Source organism: Corvus cornix, chromosome 26 (assembly GCF_000738735.6).
Source record: "Corvus cornix cornix isolate S_Up_H32 chromosome 26, ASM73873v5, whole genome shotgun sequence".
NCBI classification, from domain to species: domain Eukaryota; kingdom Metazoa; phylum Chordata; class Aves; order Passeriformes; family Corvidae; genus Corvus; species Corvus cornix.
Genome location: NC_046354.1, coordinates 2,784,146 through 2,804,930, shown reverse-complemented (window position 1 = coordinate 2,804,930; position 20,785 = coordinate 2,784,146). Strand labels below are relative to the sequence as shown.

Below are 20,785 nucleotides of genomic sequence, written 5' to 3'. Positions count from 1 at the left end.
CCCAATCCCCCCGTGCCTCAGTTCCCCTGCCGCTCCCCCTTTCCCCAACCCCACAGCTTCGCTGCGCGCCGGGGACCAAACGCGGCAGAAACCAATTAGCGCAGGCATTAATGAGCAAAACGCGGGGGGGGGGGGGGCAAAGAACGGCGAAGGAAGGGGGGAGGTGGGGAGGGGGCTCCATCCAGCGGGGTGCTCCATCCAGCGGAGACCCCCCCCCAAAAACAACCAGCCGGAGGCGAGCGGGGGGCGCGGCGGCGGCGCGGCGGCGGCTCGGGGCGGCGCGGGGGGGATGCTCGGGCGGGGAAAGCGGCTGCACCTGCTTTAGAGGAACTATGGTAGGAGCGGCCGGCGCCCGCCCCGCGCCACCGCGCCCGCGCCGCCGCCGCGCCGAGCCGGACCTGAGCGCGGCCACGGCCCGGCCGGCCCCGGCTGCCCGCGCCCCCCGCGCCCAGCCCCGCACGGCCCCGCTCCGCAGCGCGGCCCCGCCGCCGCACGGAGCCCACCCCGGCCATGCCGCGCCGCCTCTGAGCTCCGGCCCCGCCGCGCCCGCCCCGTCGAAGTTTGGGGAAGGTGCCGGTGCGGGGAGGCTGTGCAGGGGTGGGGGGGAAGGAGCGGCGCGGCTCATGCCCGCCCCGGAGCCCGGCGCTCGGCGCGACCAGGTGGGTGCGAGCGGCGCGGGAGGGTCCCCGCGTGTCCCCCGCGGGTGTCCCCGGAGGAGGGGGGCGCGGGGCGGGACCCCCGGCAGGTGCGGGGGGCGCGGGCCGGGTCCCCCGTGTGCTCCCCCTGCCCCCGGCGGGGCCGTGCCCCGCGCTCGGCCGCGCCGCGCTCGGAAGTTTTGTTACGGCTCCCGGACAAAGGGAGCGGGGCCGGCGCTGGGGGAGCCGGGGGTGCGGGCGGGCCGGGGCTCGGCGGGGCGCGGGGGCACGGAGGGGTCGGGGATCGGGGCGCTCCGGGGTGCGGGGTTCCTCGGGGGGGCGCGGGGGGTCCCCGCTCTCGGTGCGCCCCGAGCAGCGCGGGGGTCCCGGTGCGTGCGGGGTGCGCGGCTCCGGGCGGGCGCGGGGGTCGCCGCCGCCGCCCCTGAGGCGTTTGGGCGGCCGGCGGAGGGGAGGGGGGGTCGCAGCCCCCTCGGCGAGGGGGGGTCGGGCCCCGGGAAAGTTGCGCTGCCGCCGGCACAGCCGCGCTGCCGGTGCCGGATCCGGACCCGCCTCCGCTCCGGCGCTTTGGGGGTCCCGCACCCCCCGAGGGGGCAGCGCACCGGGGGGGGGGCCCGGCCGCCCCTGCCCTGCAGCCGCCCCAGCGCTCCCTTTGTTGGTGCTTCCCATTTCCTCCCCATCTTTTCCTTTCTCTCCGGCAGTTTTGGTTTAATTCCGGCTGCTGGAGGGCTTGGGTGGGTTTTTTCCCCCCTCTTTCCCCCCCCCCCCCCCCTCCATCGCATTTTAACTCAGCCTCGACCCGCCGCTCCTCGGGCCCGGGGTTGTGATTCCCTCCTTGGAGAGAAATCCGTAAGTCTGCCCCAAGTTTTGCAATTCCTGGGAGAAGCAGCCGCCGCCGTCCCCGACAACCTGCAGCCAGCCCGGCCGTCGCTCCCGCAGCGCCCTGGGAAAATCCACCCGCCGTGTCCAAAATCCTAACCCAGACTGCAAGGTGAGGGAGAGGAGGACAAGGCACGGCTTCGGATGGAGCTGGAGAATATTCCCGAGAAACCCCCGCAGGTTTGGATTCCGGAGGGGCTGACGGCAGCCGGCTGCCCCGCGGCTCACCCGTGCCTGGGTTTCACCCGGTTGTAAAGTTTGCGGGGGTTCCGTGCGCCTTTGTTTGGACGGGGAGAGAGGTTGGGGGGGCTTTCCCAAGGATTTGGGGGGGGTCTCTCTAACCCGGTGCCGCGGGAGCTCTCGGCGGGGACGCTGCCGGCAGCGGCTGCTGGTGGTGCCGGCAGTGATAAGGTGTTCGGGAAGAGTTTTTATTACGGAGCATCGTCTTCTGGGAGTCCCGAAATTCCCGGGCAAATAGCGCGTGGAGGCTCACCCGGAGCCCTGGATCAGCCTCCGACAACATCCCCTTCCCACCCCGGTGTCCGCCGTCGTTGAGATGCTCTCCTGGCGCTGGCAAAGTTCGGGGATTTCTATTCTTCCCGGCTCCCTCTCCCCGCTCCGTGGGATAAACAAACGCGCCTCTGTCTGCTCTCCCCTCTCCCCCTCTCCGGGAGAAAAGGGCACTTCGGGAAGTGCCGCGGATGGCTCTGGATATTTCTTTGGGTGTAGGAAATCTGGTTTGAGTTGGCGGGCGCGTTTGGAGGTGTGGATGGGCGAGAACAAGTGGAGCGTAATTGGGTTTTCTTTTTCCATCCGGGAGCGATGCTGGTTTCCCTTTGCCCGTTTAAAACACAAACAAGCCAAGGGCCGCGTGTCTCTCCCTCCCTTCCTCCCTCCCTCCCTCCTGTGCACTTTTTAATACAAATGAAAAATGTGTGGAGGAGAAAGCGGGAATAATTCACAGGCGCTGCAAACCCCACTTCCCCGGGAGTCGTGGTCGGGAAGTGCCCGCTCGGAAAACTTGCACTGAGATTTATTTCTTTTTTATTTTTGCTGCTGCTGCTCTTAATATAGTCCTGGAGGAATTCGTGTCCGAATTCCTGCCTGGGATCGCTCCTCAGCTTCAGGCAGCTCTTCCCTCCCCATCAGTTGATACCCCAAGATTTTCCTTTTCCCACCCTCCACCCCAACTTCCATCGGATTAAGACCTCACTCCTCTGCGAGCGTCGTAAAGCTGTGGGGCAGACAATAAAATTGTTATTAGTTTCTGTATTAAAAGGTTGGGTTGGTTTTTAACCCAAACCAGAAGGAGGATTTACTTTTACAAATTTCTGCTGGTGTGTTAAAAATTTACGCGGGGAATACGTTCCGTGGAGAGCAGGGATTTGACATTAAATCAACCCAACATGTGTCTCACGCGGGCAGCGTGACCCGGTCCCGGGTGTCGGCGGGGACGTGTTCCCTTTCATGCCTCCCCATATCGTCAATTTAAACACAGCAAAGTCTCAGGGTTTTCCAAAATAAAACTCTAAATTAAGGATTTTCAATATTTTTTTTTTGTTTTTTAATTGCCACCCCACCTTAAAGTCCATCAGAAATAAATGCACCAGGCTGCAGGAGCGGGTGGATGGAGGAAATGATCAGGTTTGGAAAAATTACTCCGTTCTCTCCCTTCTTATTTAATTTTTTTCTCCTTCAGGTTGCTTAAATCGAACTGGGAAAGGGGAAAACGTGGGGGAGAAGGGGCAGAATTCCCTGTGCCAAGCCAGGGAGCTTTGTCAGGGCTGCAGAGCCCTCGGAGGCTCCGGCTTCTCCTGCCCTTTGTGGCGTGGGATTGGGGGCTGTGGAGAAGATCCCGGAGCCCTCCTGCTCCTTCTGCTCCCAAATAGTGCTGCGAGCTGCCTCTTTGAGCTGCTCCCCGTTTATTTTGATTCGTAATTTTAATTTATTATTTGTTCAGGGGGGGTTTTTTGTGGGTCTCCCCCATCCCAAAGCCCCTTTTTAATGGGGTTCTCAGTGTGGGCACAGGGGTGCATCCGTTCCCGGCCGGATCGAGCAGCGCTCCGGGGATAAAATCTAAAATCCAAAGTGGCACCGCTGCGAAGCACGAAGTTGGATTTGATGGGGGGGTTGGAAAAAGTGCAGGAGAACGAGATCGGTGTGGAAAATCCCCCCCTCATAAGCCCTGCACCCCAGGATGCGTCGCCCAGCGGGGTCAGGGAAGGAGGAGGCGAGGGGTGGGCGAGGGGGGAAAGGCTGAGCAAACGGAGCGAGGTGGAATAAAACGGATTAAAGTTGCTGCTGGGAGAGGTGGGGAAGGGGCTGGAGAAAAGATAATGTCCAAAATATCTGTAAAAGCCATGTCCAGCCCCGCTGTCCTCCCTGGAAAGCGGGCGGCCGAAGCTTTTACATCCCCTTTGGAAAGGGAAGAGCGGAGAGCGTTCGGAAAACACCACCACCACCAAAAAACCAGGGCAGTGTATAAAATCAAGTGACACTAAAATATCTCCTCGGGCCCTCGGCCTTTCTCTCCTAATAACCCGGCAGGAATGCGAGTGCACTCAGTTGTGAAGTTGCTGCCCGGAGAGCCCGGCAGCTTTTCTTTTCCGCCGCTGGCTCGGTGGATGCTTTGAGTCTGCTGATGTTTGTGTCTCGCTGTGGGGCTGGGGAGGGGCTCCGGCTTTCAGGGTTTTCTCTCCTTTGATTTTATTTTTTTTTTTTTCACCCCCCCCCGCCCCCCAACCCTTTTTCTCTTTTCTTGTCGGTCTGGCGGGGAGCGGGGCTGGAGGGGGGGAGTTGTGGGGCTGGGATCGCCTTTGTGGCAGCAAGGTGGGGGGCAAGGGGAATGGGCTCATTCTTCCCACCGGAGAGAGGCGGGAGGAGAAGCCCGGAGGTCCCCGGGTTTATAACTCATACACATTTATGGCTCCTTGCCTTTCCCGCTCTGTGGTGGGGTTTGGGAGCCTGAAGGTTTTGGGAAAATTCTCTTTATTTCGGCAAGGGGTGGGGGTTTTTTTCCCCCCTTCATCCCTGTGGGCTTGAAGCCCAGCAGAGCGCTGGGATGTGGCTGGCAGGTGGTTTTGGGGTCTCCAGGGGATGTTCCCCACTTCTGAATGCAGGGGGGGGCTCCCACCTCCTCCTCCAGGGCCACCCTGGGTTTGTCCTCCGCTCCCGAAGTGACCCCGCTGCCGCCTCGGCGTCACCTGCCACTTCTGGAAGTGGGGACTTGAAATTTCCTGTCCCTTCCTCTTCGGTTTCCAGCTCCTCCAGCACGGATTCCGCAGGGTGGGGGGCTCGGTCCTGCTCCGTGGGCATCTTCCCACAGAGGGATGAGCTCCGTTAGTGGGAAAGAGAAGGAAAAAGGGAGTAAATAAAACCACTCAGAGCTTGGAATTTCCATGAGTTTGCCTCGGAAGGTATAAAAATCCTCCGTGAGCCACTCCTAGATGCACCTGATTGAAACTCAGGGGGAGCAGCTGGCTCAGAAATAACCCCGGGAGCTGGGACATGGCCCTGCACGGAGCTGGTGACCCTTGGGGTGGCCCCACTGTCCCCTGAATGGCCGTGGGGCTGTGACCAGCAGCGCTGGCTCTTGGGCCAGCTCAGAGCAAGGACTTGCACCCATTTTATCTCTTCCAAAACCTCCCTGTGCTGCACCTTTTCAAGTCAAACAGAACTTGTAGATCAAGATGGGGCTGGGCAGAGCTTGAAAAACTTCCTAATCTTTTTTTTTTTTTCTCCTCCCCCCCCCTCCAAGTGTTTGGTAGATAAAATCCAGCCAAGACGCTGCTTGAGGGGTTTGTTTTGGTTTTTTTAACAAACTTTTCCTAATTTAACCGGCTCTTGGCATGGCCCAGGCGAGGCTCCAGCACGAAACGTGTTGTGGTGATCCAGCTGCCCGTGACAAAAATGGGTTTGGGAGTGGAATGGCATCAGGGAAAACAGAGAGGAGAGGCAGGAGAAGCAGAGGAGGAGGCGAGGAGAAGTCCAAAGCCACGATTTATTTCACAGGGATCCTGCTAGAGCAGGGATGAGCCGGAGGGAAGGGGAGGGAAGTCATCAAGGGATTCCTCTGCCGTGGGCACGGGGTTGGCACCGGGATGCACAGGGAAGGGTGCCTGGTATGAGTCGGGATCCTTTCTGCTGGGATTTTTTTTATTTTAAGGAAAAGCCAGGCTGTGCTTGCAGCCTCTTGTGCCGAGTGCTCGCTGGGGTGGAGCGACGCGGTGCCGGCAGTGCCAGCCCCGGGTGACACTTCCCGAGGGCTCCCGTGCCCTGGCAGGTTGGCAGAAGCCGTTGGCAGCGTGTTCCGGCGGAAGCTGTGCCTCCTCCCGGGCTGTGCAGCCAGGCTGGCAGAGAAAACAGGGATTTTTCCAAGGAGAATAGGGAGCGGAGGGTGGATGTGGAGGAAATCTCACCTTGCTCTGCTCAGGGCTCCGCGCTGGGTTTATCGGAGGCAGAAGTCGGGGCAATAAAATGATTTGGTGGAAGATTCCTTTCAAAACTGTGGAAAGGTGCAAAAGGATTTTGGAGATGATAGAGGAGGAGAAAAATCCCACGGCGGGGGATGATTTGGAGGTGAATTGGAAGTGGTTTTTTCCTGCCTCATTGGGAAAACTCCTCCGGTGTGACCGGAGCTGGAATGGGCGGACGGGGCTGGGGAGCACCGGGATGGCCCCAGCAGGAGGAGGAGGAGGAGGAAAAGGAAGAGGAGGAAGCCACAGTGGGATGGGTTTGTGCTCCGGGTGCTGTGCAGGTTGTGTTTGGCAGCTCCGGAGCTCAGGGAGATGCTGCTCCCGTTTCCACAGCCGTGGATCCGTGGCTGGGATGAGCTGCTCGCCCGGAGCAGGTGCTGATGGAACAATCCTTGGAACACCCCTGTGCCAGGTCGCTGCAGAGCTGGGGTTATCCACAGGGATCTCCCTGCTCCGAGGCTGATAAGGGCACAAAAACGGTGCCATTCCAGGTTCCTGGCTGAGCATCCCACTGCCAGCTTCCCTCAGGATCGGTCAGCTCTGATCCCAAACCCTTCCCTTGCTTTCTCCAAGTCCTGGTTTATTCTACAACCTGTAGATTTTGGGTGAGTGATTTTCTTTTTGCTGCTTCTTGTGAGGCTGGGAGCTGGGGGCCAGCTGACACAGGATGGGATGGGGCCACCTGGGGAGAAGCTGTCATGGACTGGGAAAAGATGCCTTGGGAAAGAGGGACAGTGAGGAGGGCTCGAGGCTGGTGGCTTAATGCAGAATGCAAGGCCAGGATTGTGCTGTGGAGCGAGGGATGAGCTGCGATCCCGTGTTCCCAGGAGTTCCCTCCATCTGGAGACCCCTTGGATTCGGATTCCTGCCTCTCCCGGGGGTCTGCCGTGCCCAGGAGTGGGGATGTGACTCCCAGTGCCCTTCTGCCAGTGCTCCGTGGCCCAGGAACAGCTCCTGGAGCTGGCACTGAGCTCACGGCTCCGCTGGTGCCTCCCATCCGTGCTGGGATCTCAGCACATCCCTTGGGATGGGGGTTCCAGCTCGGCGGATCCCGCTTTGCCCACAAGGTCCTGGAGCTGCCAGGAGGATGCTCCCAGAGCAGGAGTGTCCCCACACCGTGCAGGGACCTGGGGCTTCCTCAGCTCCTGGATTCCTCAGCTCCAGCTCCCAGGGGAAGGAAATGCCTGGCAGGGATGGCCGGGAATGGCAGGGGACATCCCGGGATGGGGGAAAGGTGCCCCACTGCAGCCTCAGGAAAAGGCTTTGGGGCTCGGGGTGGTCACGAGGGGCTCGGAGGAGCCACCCGGGGTGAAGGGAGAACTTGTGGCAGGGAATACCTGGCAGAGCTGAAGTTCCTTGTTGAGGATCCGGAGTTTTGGGCTGAACTGGGCCAGGATCCGGGTGGGAATATTCGGTAGAGACCTTGTGCTGGAGAGGGAGAGGAGCTCTCCTGTGTCCTGGGGCCTTGTGTCCCCTCTGGGTGCCGCTTGTCCCAGCGGCGAGGGAGCTGAGGAGGAGCTCTGTGCCCCTAGGAGGGTTCCTGGCACCCAGCAGGCTGGTCCTTCCTCTGGGATGCTGCCAGACCTGGCAGCGGGAGGGAAATTCCCTGGAGCGTGGGGTAGCTTGGATTGGGAAGAGAAACACGGCATCGCCGGGCCTGATAAAAACACGAGAAGAGCAAATAAAGGCATGGGGAGAAGTGTCCCGTAAGTTTTGAGGCAGGAAATGTGGATTTTGGGAATGTGCTGGGCCAAGCAGAGCTGCAAAGCCCCGGAGTTTTGCCGAGGTGGATTCAGGTGGGGTTTATGAAGTCTCCAGTTTTGCCTTTCTCTGGGATTGTTTCCTGAGAATTTACATTTCTCCTTTACACCCCAGCCTGCTTTCCCTGCAGCTTCCTGGATGGACTTTTATCCACAGGGTCCTGCTGGGATGGGGTTGGGTTTGTGGGCAGGGCAGCGCCTCCCCCATCCCATCCCATCCCATCCCACCCTGCCCGAGCAGGGTTTGGGGAGCCAGGCTGCCACAGAGGTTCCCCATTAATAAATAAAATCTCAAAACTGACAGGAATTCCTCATTTGGGAAACAAAAGGGGCCCTTGTCACCTGCTGGGTGGGTAAAGCTGCGGCTGGGGGATGAGGAGGAGAAGGAGGAGGAGGAGGAGGGTGATGCTCCTGCTCATCCCATCACTCCCAGTTTGTCTCAGCCTCTTGGACCCTGGGGTTTGGGGTGCTCGTCCTCAATTGTGCCCCTCCAGCGGGATCCATTCCTGTCCCTCTGACCCCAAAGCACTTGGGATTTGTAGGGTGCTGCTTGCACAGGGGTCTGGGTTTGGCAGCAGAGCCCTTGCTCCCCCATGGAGGTGGAGAGGAAGAACTGGGGAAAATCTCTGTAATTCTGGCTTTTTGTGCTTTTTGGGGACTTCTGTGCTTTTTGAGCCCTCAATGTGCTCCCGAGAGGAACAGGAGAAGGGAAATGTCCAAAAATCCATCCTGTGAGGGGTGGGAGCGCGAGCGTGCCGGAGAAACCCTGGCAAGGGGTTTCTGGCTGAGCTCCGCTCCCGTGGTACGGCGCAACATTGACTGCATCCCCTTTTCCCACGACAGCAGTGAGATTTGGGCTGCAATTGGGGTTGACTTTCCCCAAGTCAAACCCAGAAGTGCTGGGAGCTGCAGGGTCCAGCCCGGCTCCTTCCCACGGGATGGATCCCAGGGCTGGGCTCTGCATCCTCAGGGATGCTGGGGACCCTCCGGATGCGGCAGCAGGTCGGGATCAGCACGGCCCTGGCTGGGTAATTCCCACTTCTCCTGTAAAGCCAGGTTCGTTTCTCAAAGGATACATGGCAGGGCCTGTTCCCAAATCCCTTGCAGTCTTTCCCTGGATGCCAGTGGGCTCCCACTGAACAAAGGCCGTTTTCCCTGGGAAGTGGAGCCGCTGCTCCGACTCTGGGTCAGACTTTGGAGCTGTCGGAGCAGCCCCGTCCATGGATCAAACCCTGCTCAGCCCTGCATTCACAGGTTTTCCACCAGCACTGCAGGCTGTGTCTGGGAAGGAGGAATGCCGGAGTGATCCCGCTGGGTTATGGGGCTGGGGGGTTTAAAACACTCCCTGCTGAAGAGTCTGCTCCCTTTGGGAGTGCAGTGGGATGGGCTTTGGCAGGTGAGGGGGTCGTTTGGGGGGTGCTGCTGGCTCTGGGGAGGGTCGGTGCCATCGGTCCCTCGTGTCCCCGCCGTGCCGGAGCAGGGGATGCATCAGGAGCGTCGGTGCTGCTGAATTCCCAGCTGTAAATTTGGGATGGAGCTGCAGGAGGAGACAGGGCCGTGCCCATCCCTCTGGGAAAAGGATGGAGGGACAGCCCCGTGTCCCCTCAGAGGGGACATGTCCTTGCACTGCGGTGCTGGTGCTTCCCAAGCGCTGTTGCAGACACAAACACTCTGGGAATCGCTCTGGGAATGAGCACGAATTGCTGGGCTTGTCTGGGGGTTTAAAATAACAACTGGGGGTTGAAAACTTCTGGCAGCGGGCAGGGCTGTGCTGGGGCTGGAGAGGACGTGGGGGACACATGGGGATGTGGCTCATGTCCCTGAGGGATTTGGTGTCCCCAGCTGTGTCCTCTTCCCATCTTGTCTGATGCTCTGTGCCGGTGCTGTGTCCTTCCCTCACCACGATGTGGGACAGCTGGGTTGGTGCCCTGCCTGGTGTGGCCAGTGCCAGAACCGTGTCCTACAGTGGGTGATCGCCACCCAGGGACAGTCTGGGGACAGGGAGAGGGTTCTGTGTGTTCCCATCTCACAGGAGATGTGGGAAGAGGATGTGACCGGATTGTGGAGGAGCTGGGGGCTGTGTTGCCGTGGGCCAAAGGTGGCACCCAGAGGGTGGGCACCCAGCCTGAGGCGGGCACCCTCACCTGGGACCCCAAGCCAGAGCCCTGGGCTGGGGATTTTTGGGATCTTCCCTAAAAAAGCAGCATCGAGCTGTCCGCTGGTGAGTCCTGCCCGGGCAGGGGACACGTCAGGAGCCAGGTGGGCACCAGGGACCTTGAGCTCCTCCCTGCCCCAGCACCCAGAGGTGCTCACAGGATGCCAGGACTGCAGGGGAGGGTGACAGGAATTGGTGAATCATTAATTAATATTTTAAAGGATGAGGGTTATTTTTAGGAGGTATGGGGGGAGCCCAATTCCTGGGAATAATCCCTGGGATTTGCATGGCGCTGTGTGTCCCGGGGGGCACCTTCCTTCCACCAAGCTGGAGCAGCAGCAGCAGCCACCGGGGTGCTGCTCCTGGGCTCCGGGGCTCCCTGGATTTGGCCTTCAGGATCGTGCTATTCCCAGGAGGAAGCATTGCCTGGGATGAGCAGGGATTCAGAACATCGACTCAGTTCCCCCTTCCCTAGCTCTGTCCCAATCCACGAAGCAGGGATGTGCTGGGTTTGGGAAGGTGCCGTGTCCCGCTCTCGCTGAGCTGTGGGGATGTCGGAGCCTGGATGGATCAGCACAACCTGGGAATGCCGAGCGTGACCCCGGGGCGATGCTGCGGGACCAGATCCCTTCCCTGTGTCTCCAGCCTGGCATCCGGAGGGACGCTGAAGCCACGGAAGAGCTTTGCTGCCATCCCTGCGGGATGCATCCGCAGCCGGGGGCGCGCTGGGCCAGGCAGCACCTCCCGCATTCCCCATGGAAGAGTCCCAGAGGGGGATGGATGTTCCTGGGAAGAGGACGCGGTGCTGGACGAGGCTCGTCCAGGTGACACAGAGAAGGAGCACAGGGGACCCCAGTGACCTTTTGGCTTCAGCACAGGCTCCTGGTGGGAAGCGCTTCCCGCTTCCGAGGGATGCTCCTGCTTCTCCTGCTCTCTTCCCAAGCACCTCAGATATTAAATGCGCCACCCCACTCCCCTCCATGGGCACCCAGCAGCGTTCCCAGGGCAGGATCCCAGCACAGCCCTGCCGAACACGCCGCTTCCCAGCTTTGAGGAAAACGCTGGAGAAATCTCCGGGGTTATTCCCAGCCGAGCTGTCGGGAGCCGTGTTCGTCTGCGGGGCTGCCTTTGCTCCGTGGGGGTGGCAGGTGCCCAGAGAAACCAGGAGATGCCGAGTCTGTCCATGGAGAAGCCAAGCTGTGCAGGAATAAAACCAGGGAAGCTGTTTGGAAGCACGGAGCCGGGCTCCGGCAGCGCTGCGAGACGGAGCCGGCCTTGGGTCATGCCGCCTCCGATCGGGATGCAAAGAAAAATGGACTTCAGACCGGGAGTTTGAAAATGCCCAAGGATAGTTCTCCCCCCCACTGCCTTTTTTCTTCTCCCTCCTCGTGAGCAGCATAATTTCTGGATGGAAACCAGGCCTCTTCCTGCATGGAAACGGGATTTGCCGTGGCTGCGGCGGGGAGCGCATTAACCAGAGCCTGCTCCGGATGAATTTTTGCACAGACGTGACGGAGTCTGGGAAAACTTGTGGCATCCCGAGTCCCTCCCTCCTGCTCCATAGGTACCTTGCCTGTTTTTTCCTCCCCTCTGGATTATTTGAAGGCCAGGAGAGACTTTGAGCAGCTTCCAGTCTGACTTGCCTCGAACTCGGCTGGAAAATTTCGCTCCGGGTGGGACGTGGGAGGCCGAGTCCCAGCCCTGGCATCGCTCCTCATCCCGCTCCAGAGTGTCTCTCACCTGCTCCAGGGAATTTTCTTCCTCCCTGGCTCCATCCTTGCCCTTTGCAGCCTCTCCCGAGGGAATGGGGCAGGGGGAGCTCCTGGGGTTTGGGGTTTATTTTGATTTCAGAGCTTCCCTCATTTTCCAGGAGCTTTCGCCCTTCCCAGGGATTGAGTCGGGACATTTTCCCGTGTCCCTGCTCTTCCTCACTCAGCCAGGGCGGTTTCCTTTGTGCCTCCATCCAAGAGGAAGATCCCTCCTCTTCCTCAGGTGCCCCAGGCAAGTGTGGGACCATCCTGGCTGCGTGCGGGAGGCACGGAGGAGATTTTGACTGGAGCGTTCCGTGAGCTCCGGGTGGGATGAGGGCTCTGGTGCCGGTGGGATGCTCCAGCAGGAATTCCAGGTGGGATTTGCACCAGGGGGATGTGTCCCCACTGCGTGAGTGTCCAAACCAGTGTGAGCCAGGCACTGGGCGTGTGGGAGAGGCTTGAAGCGAGCCGGGATTTATGGGGAGATGCTGGGAAAACCTTTGGAAAGCGCTGCCGGGGTGATGCCCTGTTGGTTGCAGCTGCATTCCGTCCCACACCGGCGATGGGAGCGGCTGGTAATTATTTTAACAGGATTTTGGGGGAATATTGTGCTGCAAACCTCATCCCAAATCCTAAAACCCTCATCCCGTGTGGAAGCGCAGAGCGATGGACAGGAATTGTGCCTGGTGGGAATCTCACCTTATCCCGTGGGGTTTGTATTTTGTTTCCCTGGGAGTTTGGAGGTTTTGGGTTGGTTTTTTTTTTTATTTTGTTCCCTCTGAAATTTTTTTCCCCACCCTCTTCATTATCATTTCTGTTAATTAGATTGTGCTGGGGAATGGTCTCTATTCAAAAGCAAAACGCTCCGAGATGGCTTTTTCCAAGTGCTGCTGCATTCCGGGGCTGGGAGAAGGAGTCGGAGGGAGGGGGGGGAGAGCGAGGATGCTTGAAAGAAATATAATTTTTTTTAAAAATAATTTCTTCATAAAGCTCTTTAAAAAGAAAACCCCAGGCCCCCTTCCCCCACCACGGCCACCTCCCCTCTTTCCCACCCCCCCTAATTAAACGATTTGAATTTCCACGTTAACCGCTTGGTGCTTCCTCGGCGCCTCAGATGATTAGAAAGGGATATTCATTTATGCCTTTTAAACGCCGCCCCGATTAAAATCAGAGAGATTTTTTCCTTCATCAAAATCTAACATCCTTGAAAAATTAATTTGATGCCTCTTGTTATCAATTAATTGAATCTCGTTGGGAGAGAGGCTCGTGCGGCGGGTGGTTGGAGCCGGCCCTTCTGTTCTTAGTTGCTTTCCCCCCTCTCCGCTCCTTTCCGCTGCTTCCAAACACTGGGACATTGTAAAACTCGGCCTTTTCTTTCTTTTTTTTTTTTTTTAATTTTAAATATATTATTTTTACTCATCTCATAAAATAAAATAAATGAATAAAACTTGCTCTCTCTCTCTCTCTCTCCCCGCCCTCCTCCTCCATTCCCCCTGAGTTCCTCTCGGATGAAAGACCCTTTTTTCCCTTCCTTTCTCTCATCCCTCTTTCCTATAACTTCCGAGCAAGGGGGAGAGAAAGAAAAGTTGGGGCTTTCAGCAATTTCTCAGCGGCCAAGGTCCATCCTTCTTCCTTTCTTTAACGGGGGATATTGGATATTTCATTCGAATCTCCCTTTTTTCAATTAAAAGTGCCCCGTTCCTTCTTTTCCAGCCGCTCCATTCTCCTGCTCTGCCTCGGCAGCCGGAGAAGCGATTTTGCTTTCTTTAATATTTCAGCTCTTCCCCTGAGACGGGCTGCCTGCCTTATTTATTTTTTTTTTTTAATAGACTTTTTCTCCCTCTATTAAACTTTTCCAATCTTCGTCCCTTTATTTTTTTTTTCCCTTCCCACCTCTTTAAACAAAAAAAAAAGAGGAAAAAAGAAAACCAGAGAGGAAAAGTTATGAGATGGGAAGAACTGGGTCATTCAGGAAGTTATTGAAAGAACTTCAAAATTAGGCTTCACTTTCACTCTCCTTGGAGTGATTCTGCCTTTGGATCCAATCTCTTCCCTGGTGGCTCCGTTGTGGATGTCCCGTTGAGAATTTGGGGTTGGAGGTATTGGGGGATAACCCAAGTGAGAGCAGAGAGGTGGTTTTGGTTGTCTTTGAGGGAAGGATCTGGGACGGGGATGTAGGTGGGGGTGTCCCATCCGAGGAATCCTCATGGATGGGGAGGGGATGTGTCCCCCCAGTCCGGTGCCCTGCGGGGTGATTTGGTGTCAGGACCCCGCTGTCACATCCCCCTGTGCCCTGCACTGTCCCCTCACTTCTTGTGCCGAGCTGGATTTGGGATCCTACAGGTGAGAGGCTCTTCCAGCCCTACCCATCCTCACTGAGGCGCCTCTCCTGCTCCTGTGTGGGGTCACCGAGGGTTTTGGGGGCTGGGGAGAGGGTGACCCTGATCCATGTGCACAGAGGGTGTGTTTTGGGACGTTTGGCCTTTAAATTCTCATTTGGATCGTGTTGGGCAGAAGGAAAGCAAGTTTTTAGGGGGATGAGAAATTAGGGGATGCAGGGCTGAACCTGGCACTGCGGTGGCTGGTGTAGCTCCATGGGGGCTTCCTGGATTTTGGGCTGTGCCCCCAGCCTTGCTCCCAGTGGATTTGGGTACCAGGCCTGCATCCCAAACTGGTGGGACAGAGGTGCCAGGCCTGCATCCCAGCCTGATGGGACAGAGGTGCCAGGCCTGCATCCCAAACTGGTGGGACAGAGGTGCCAGGCCTGCATCCCAAACTGATGGGACACAGGAACTGGATCTGCATCCCAGCCTGATGGGACATGGGTACCAAACCTGCATCCCGACCTGATGGGACACGGGAACTGGATCTGCATCCCAGCCTGATGGGACATGGGTACCAAACCTGCATCCCGACCTGATGGGACACGGGAACTGGATCTGCATCCCAGCCTGATGGGACATGGGTACCAAACCTGCATCCCAGCCTAAGAGGACAGGGGTGCTGGACCTGCATCCCAGCCTAAGGGATACCAGACTTGCATCCCGACCTGATGGGACACAGGTACCAGACCTGCATCCCGCCCCACCACGGTGCTCCAGCTCCTCAGCACTGATCCCTGCTGGGTGCAGAGCCCACCAGCTCCCACCGAGGGGCTGCCCCGCTCAGGGTGCCCCGGGTCCCCACGTGTGGTGGCTCCGGAGCATCGAGGTGGGAGCCCCGTGCTCCACGTCACTATTTAATTAGACGTCCCTGATTAACAAAACTTGGCGTTCGGCTTCCTCCTGCCCTCATCTTTCCTGGCTCCGAATCAATGGCTTTGATATGCTAATTAGGGAGTAATTTAATTTCAAAAGGCCGCAATTAACAAGGGTGTTGTGGACATGCTGTAGTTAAGCGGCGTAATCTAATTTGCATTAGTAACAAGCAGGGACTAATTAGAAGCTTAATTAGACACTTAGATGGCTCTTGTGTTTACTTTCTTAATGAGATGGAGTGGGGTTCCTTTTTTTTTAATCTTTTCAAGAGCACAGCGAGGGGAAGCCGGGATGGAGCAGGATGGAGCAGCAGCCCCGGTGCCCGGCACGTGCTCCGGGATGGAGCCACAGCCCCGCTGTCCCAGCACCGGCCTGGCCACATCCAGCCAGTCCCACACCCACTCTGGGAGGGGTTTTGTGTTCCTGAAGCTTGGCAGGGAATGGGAGAGGTGCCAAGCGGGCATTGGTGTCTCTGGGAATGCCCTGTGTGGGCTGGGCATTCCTGGGCGGGATCTGCTGTGGGGTTGGCCGCAGTTGGGGCAGCTCCGCAGAGCAAAGGATGCTCCGAGGGTGAAAGGTTTTGGAGAGGCAGGTGGGGCTCACCAGGAGCACGGGAAAAATCCCACATTGGAGTCCTTACACTTCCAGGTGCTCTCCAGCTCTTTGAGTGAGCTGATCCGAGGATTCCCAATTTTTTTCGGGAGGAGAACCTCTCTGTGGCCATCCCTGCCTGATTTCCGTGGAGCAGCAAAGGCTCTCTGCTGCCTGCCAGTCCCTGGTACCCACGAGCATGGCTGGGCTGGGCTGGCACCGAGGCAGGTGAGGAGAGCTGGGGGTGAAGGTGAAGCGCCGGAGGTTGGCTCTTCCCAAAGAAGTTGCTGGGAGCGAGATGAAAGTGGGAGATGAAAGTGCCCAGAGGTGAGATCCCATTAAAGCAGTGCCTGAGCTTAGCCGGTCCCTGGTTCCTTAAATATCTTCTAATTTACGGTAATGCTCCAGATTCGTTTCAGCTCCCCCAGACTTTTATTTTAATCCCCTCTCCACATTTCCATGTGTTTATGTGTTAATTAAAGGGTAAAAAGCCACTCTCGGAGCAATCCCGAGCTGCTGCTTCTCTTCCAGCCGAAGCCTTTTAGGATTAACAGCCGCTTCCTAAAGCCTGGCGGTGCTGGAGCAGGACGGGCGGGTTGCTCAACTTTCCGTAGCTGGGAGCAGATCCAGTGCCTGGCATCCAGCTTTCCCGAGTCCTCTTCTCCTTCCAGCTGTGCAGAGGAGCATCCTGCAGATTTCCAAGGGCTTTGGGGGATTTGCCAGGTCCGTGCTCCTGCAGGATCCACTGGTACCCACGGGAGAGGCCGCCTGCTCCCCTCGGCGTCCTGGCGAGGCTGGAGCTGGGAGGAAGGCTCTGGAATATTGCTTTGGGACTGGGATGTGGTGGGAAGGGTGGAAACGGCCTCTGGAATGTCTCAGTGTCGGTTTGTGTGTCAGTGTGTCGTGTCACCTGTGCTGTCCCAGCTCGTGGAGATGTGGCCAGGAGAGTTTTCCCAGCGGTGTTTCCCACTGTTTTTCCTCCTCCCTCCCTCTTGGGTGATAGTTTGGAGCTCTTGGAGTTTGTGGCTGGGGAAACCCGCGGTGGTCGGGGGTGGGGACTCGAGGACAGGGACAGCAGGGTGGAGGTGACACTGGGCCATGAAGGGCAGCCCAAAGTTGCGGAGCTGCCGAGGATTGCGGTGCCGAGGATGATGAGAAATAGGGAAAGCTGCTGAAATCGGTGTGGGGGCAGTGGCTTCTGAGGAGCTCGTGGTGTGGCTGTGGCTGCTCCAGCAGCTCCTGGGGGCTGAGAAGTGCCATTTAATTTCTGTGTCCATGGAATCAGGCGGAGCAGTGGCGTTGCTCCGGATGGGTCCGGATGGCCCAAAATTCCTTGGGAGCTTTTTTTTGGGGCGACATCCCTGCTTCATCTGCTATTCCTGCTCCTAAAATCCCACATCCTTTGCTTTGAGTCCATAGGTTTGGTCACCTCCAGGTCCATCCTTCCCTTCCGGAAGGCTCCATGGCAGTGCCAGGCTCCATGGCATGGCACACACCTGGTGTTCCCACGGGAATCGTGGCACACGCGGTGGGAGCCTCGTCCCGCAGCCCCAGCGCCCGCTCCAGCCCCTCCCTCCCAGGGAAGCTCCGGGCATCCATCAGCCTGTTAATTGCGCTAATTAGAGAGTGCGGAGGTGTTAATTGGAAAACCCTGGGATCGTGCCTGTTTGCGGGAGGGATGGGCGTCAATAAAGCGGGATTGATGACTGGGATGGCGCGTGCTCCGCGCAGGTTAGCGGCGAGTTGGGGGATGTCAAGGAAATGTTACTGCTCAGATGAAGCAATTGTTAATTAAAAGCCACGGTAATTAATACACCCTCGTTGCCATATGGTCCCACCGAAGGCAGGGGGGGATTCGTTGCTCCGTTTGTAATTCTCCGTTTCCTTCCCCTTTGTCCTACGGAAGGTGGTTGGATAAAAGGGGGGAACAAAAAAGGCGGAGTGGTGGTTCAGTGGCGGAGCTCGGGAGTCTGAAATGGTAATTAATGGTAATTAACGATCCATTTGTGCAGCTTCTGTTGCTGTTGCCGTTGGAGGGGGCTCCTCCCTCCCCTTTTAACCAAACCCACCCTTTCCCGCTGCATGTGGGTGTCGTTGGATCTTCCCGCTGACTGACTGGACTCCGTCCCTGCCTCTCTGCCTGGGGGAAGGTCTGATCCTGATGAGCCCCTCTGGATGCGGCATCCGGAGAATCCCTGGAATATTGGCCGTGTTTGAACTGCGGGAGATGAGCAGCAGGAGCCGGGATGCTGCGGATCCCTCCCGGCTGTGTGCAGGGCTGCACGTGTGCTCCGGCATCGCTCAGGCGGGTTCTGCTCTTCCCAGTCATCCCGGATCCGTCCTGGCTGGAAAAGCACTTGTTCCTAATTTAAATCCACTTTATAACCTCGCAGACACCGGCTTCGTTTTTATTTTATTTTTTTTTCCTTTTTTTTTTTCTTTCTTTAAGGTTTTGTAAAACTTTTTATAGGAATGGAAATATTTCCATTATTATGATGATGACTTTCTTTTATGACTTCCCTCGCAGCGTTGTTGGGATCCCAGACACTCCAGCATCCCAGAGGGGTTTGGGAACGGGAAGTCGAGTTTTACAGGACTTGGAGAGGGAACTCAGCTGGCCTGGTGTCCCCAGCTCCGGGAATCACCCGGGCTGCAGGAATCTGCTCCAGCATCCCGCCTCTGGCAGGGGCTGGAACCACCAGAGCAAGCCCACGGCTCCTCCACCAGCAGAGATTTCCTCCTAATTCCCAATAGTTAAACTCCAGTTTATGCCTGAAGCCAGGAAAGTTTTAGATCCTTTCCAAAGCCTTTTTTTTTTCTTTTCTTTTTTTTTTTTTTTTTGCCTTTTTTAATACTTCCCGTTGTAACTCTGGATATTCCTGTTCTCCGTGTAAAAGTCAAATCCCTGCTTGAATCCTGACGAGTTTCTGGCCCTGGTGATGCCGTTCGAATGTCAGACATGGAGCGTTCCCTGTGGGGCCTGGTGGATTTCAGAGGGAAAACGGGAATAGGAACAGCAATAATTTCATATTTCCGAACTCGAAATCCTTGAAATTCAAAGTGGGGAAGGAAAAAATGTAGTTTTAAGGCAAAGGTGAGGGATTTATTCCAGATTTTTGCTCCTAACGCAGCATCCTGTGAGCATCCCATCCTTGGGAAGCTGCTCCAACCACGCCGTGCTCCAACCCAACCCAAATCCCAGTAATCCCCTTAACCTTGAGCTGTCCCACAGCCACCAGTGTGTCACCCCCAGAGCCCTGGGACAGTGGGAGGGAGCCAGGAGCTCCCCTTGGGAATGGATGTCACTCATGTCCCCTGCGGAAATGACTTTTGAAATGCAGATAATCTCCAACATGCAAATGAGCAGCTCGCTGCTCCCTGTTTAATATGAATGATCAGCCCCTGAATAGCGATTATTACACGCCACATTTCAGCAATTATGTTGTTCCTGGTTTGTCTCGCTGGCTTTTGGGGTGTGGAGGGGGGAAATAGGGAAAAAAAGAGGGAGGAAAAAAGAAAAGGGAGGTGGTATTTTTTCATCCCATCCCTCTGTTTTCGTTCCCGTCTTGTCGTGAACTCTGCGAGCGGCGGTGGGTGAGCGCTGAGCCCGTGCTGGTGGGATGGAGGGGTGTGGAATGGGATAAAACTGCTTTCCATGGAGGGAAACGTGTTGGGAAGGAGGGAGAGACCCTCGCTGCAGGTTGGATCCCGCGCTGCCACTGTTCTGTGTCAGGGCTGGATGTGGCAGAGACCAGCGCTGGGTGTGGTGGTGCTGTTCCTCCAATGCCAGCCCAGATCCAGGAGTTTCTCCCAGGAAAAGGGACCTTCAGCTTCACCACCACCAACCTGCCCACTCATCCAAGCCCACTGAGCAAAAACTGGGAGAAAAGGGAGGATTTTCCAACCCGTGTGCGCCGTGCTCTCGTTTCCACATCGCCGCTCTGCCGTAGCTTTGGGTTTCCTCAGCCTGGCACCAAACCTTCTGCCAGCTGGTTTTTCCTGCTGGGAAGTGGTGGTTTGCTGGCAGATGAAGGACTTGGAGGAAATGTTTGGACTTTGTTGGGATTTTCAGGGTGGAATCTGTGGTGCAGGTTCGCTGTGCTTGGTGTGCAGCGGGTTTGGCTGTGCTGTCTCCAGCCTCTCACCGTGAAATATTTTGGGATTTGGGGGAAATAAACGGATTCCTGAGGCTCTGCACCTTGCACCAGGCTCAGAGAAAGCTGGAATCATGGGTTTTCTAAGGAATGAGTTGCACTCGCTTTGCCCAGCAATGTGCAGAGTGTTTGAAACAGCTTCACTTTTATTTTTGGGGGTAAACTGAACGCAGCTAAAACCAGCCAGGGTTTGACATCCCATCCCTGCGGGATCCCGCCGGGATCAGGCACAGCCAGGGACCTCAGCCCCTGTTCTCAGGCTCTCCTCTCCCCTCTTTAGGTCCTGCTAGCGAGTCATGATGGTTGAATCTGCCTCGGAGACGATCCGCTCCACGCCCTCGGCGCAGAACGGGGTGAGCAGCCTCAGCAATCAGCCCGATGGCGGCGGCGGCAGCGGGGGCGGCCCCGGGGGCGGCGGCCGCGACGGAGCCGCCGGAGCCGAGGCCAACGGAGAGATGAGCCCTGTGGAGCTCCTGCACTTCCAGCAGCAGCAGGTAGGATGGACACCCCGCTCCTTCTCACCTGTGTTACACCAGGCAACGGGGTCCTTCGAGGATGTGGTGTGGGGGTGACACCCGGTTTTGCCCCATTTTGTCCTCTGGAGTTGGGTTCCACCAGGTTGAGCCGTGCCTGGTTGAGCTGGGCTGCAGGTGCTGTCCCAAAAACCAGGGCTCTGTCCTTGTCCCACATCCCTTGGGAAGCAGAGCTTCCACCCATCCCTGCAGCTCACGGGCTGCTGCCCCGGAGTTCGCTGGTTTTGGGGGCAGGTCCTGCCTGCTCTGCTCCCCCATCAATCTGAGGGGCTGAGACACCAAAAATCTTGGCTGGAACACCAGGAGCAGGTGCTCCCTGAGAGGATTGGCTTGTCCAGGAGCTGCTTTCCCATTCCTTGGGACTCCTGGAGGTTGAACCTCACACGCATGGCCCAGGACACGTGTGACAGTGACATGTGTGTGCCCCTCAGGGAGCCCCTGCCACACGCGTCCCCTCCCAGCCCTGGGGACGTGCCTGCAGGTTACCTTTCCAAACAAACTTTGGCAAAAAACCATCAATTTCCCTGCTCGGCTACTAAATAAGGCAATGATCCCTCGCCTCGTACGGAGATCGCCT

At 57.5% G+C, this 20,785-nt stretch overlaps 1 protein-coding gene across 2 annotated transcripts in view; it reads left to right on the top strand.

Annotated features, from left to right (window-relative positions):
* The first annotated feature begins 538 nt into the window (after positions 1–538).
* FOXP4 (forkhead box P4) overlaps positions 539–20,785 on the top strand; it is a 56,908-nt gene continuing 36,661 nt past the window's right edge. For both annotated transcript variants that reach the window (XM_039565484.1, XM_039565485.1), the window contains exons 1-2: positions 539–659; positions 19,956–20,169. In XM_039565484.1, the coding sequence (XP_039421418.1) occupies positions 19,972–20,169 (198 nt within the window). In that variant the 5' untranslated portion in view covers positions 539–659; positions 19,956–19,971. The remainder of the gene's footprint in view (positions 660–19,955; positions 20,170–20,785) is intronic.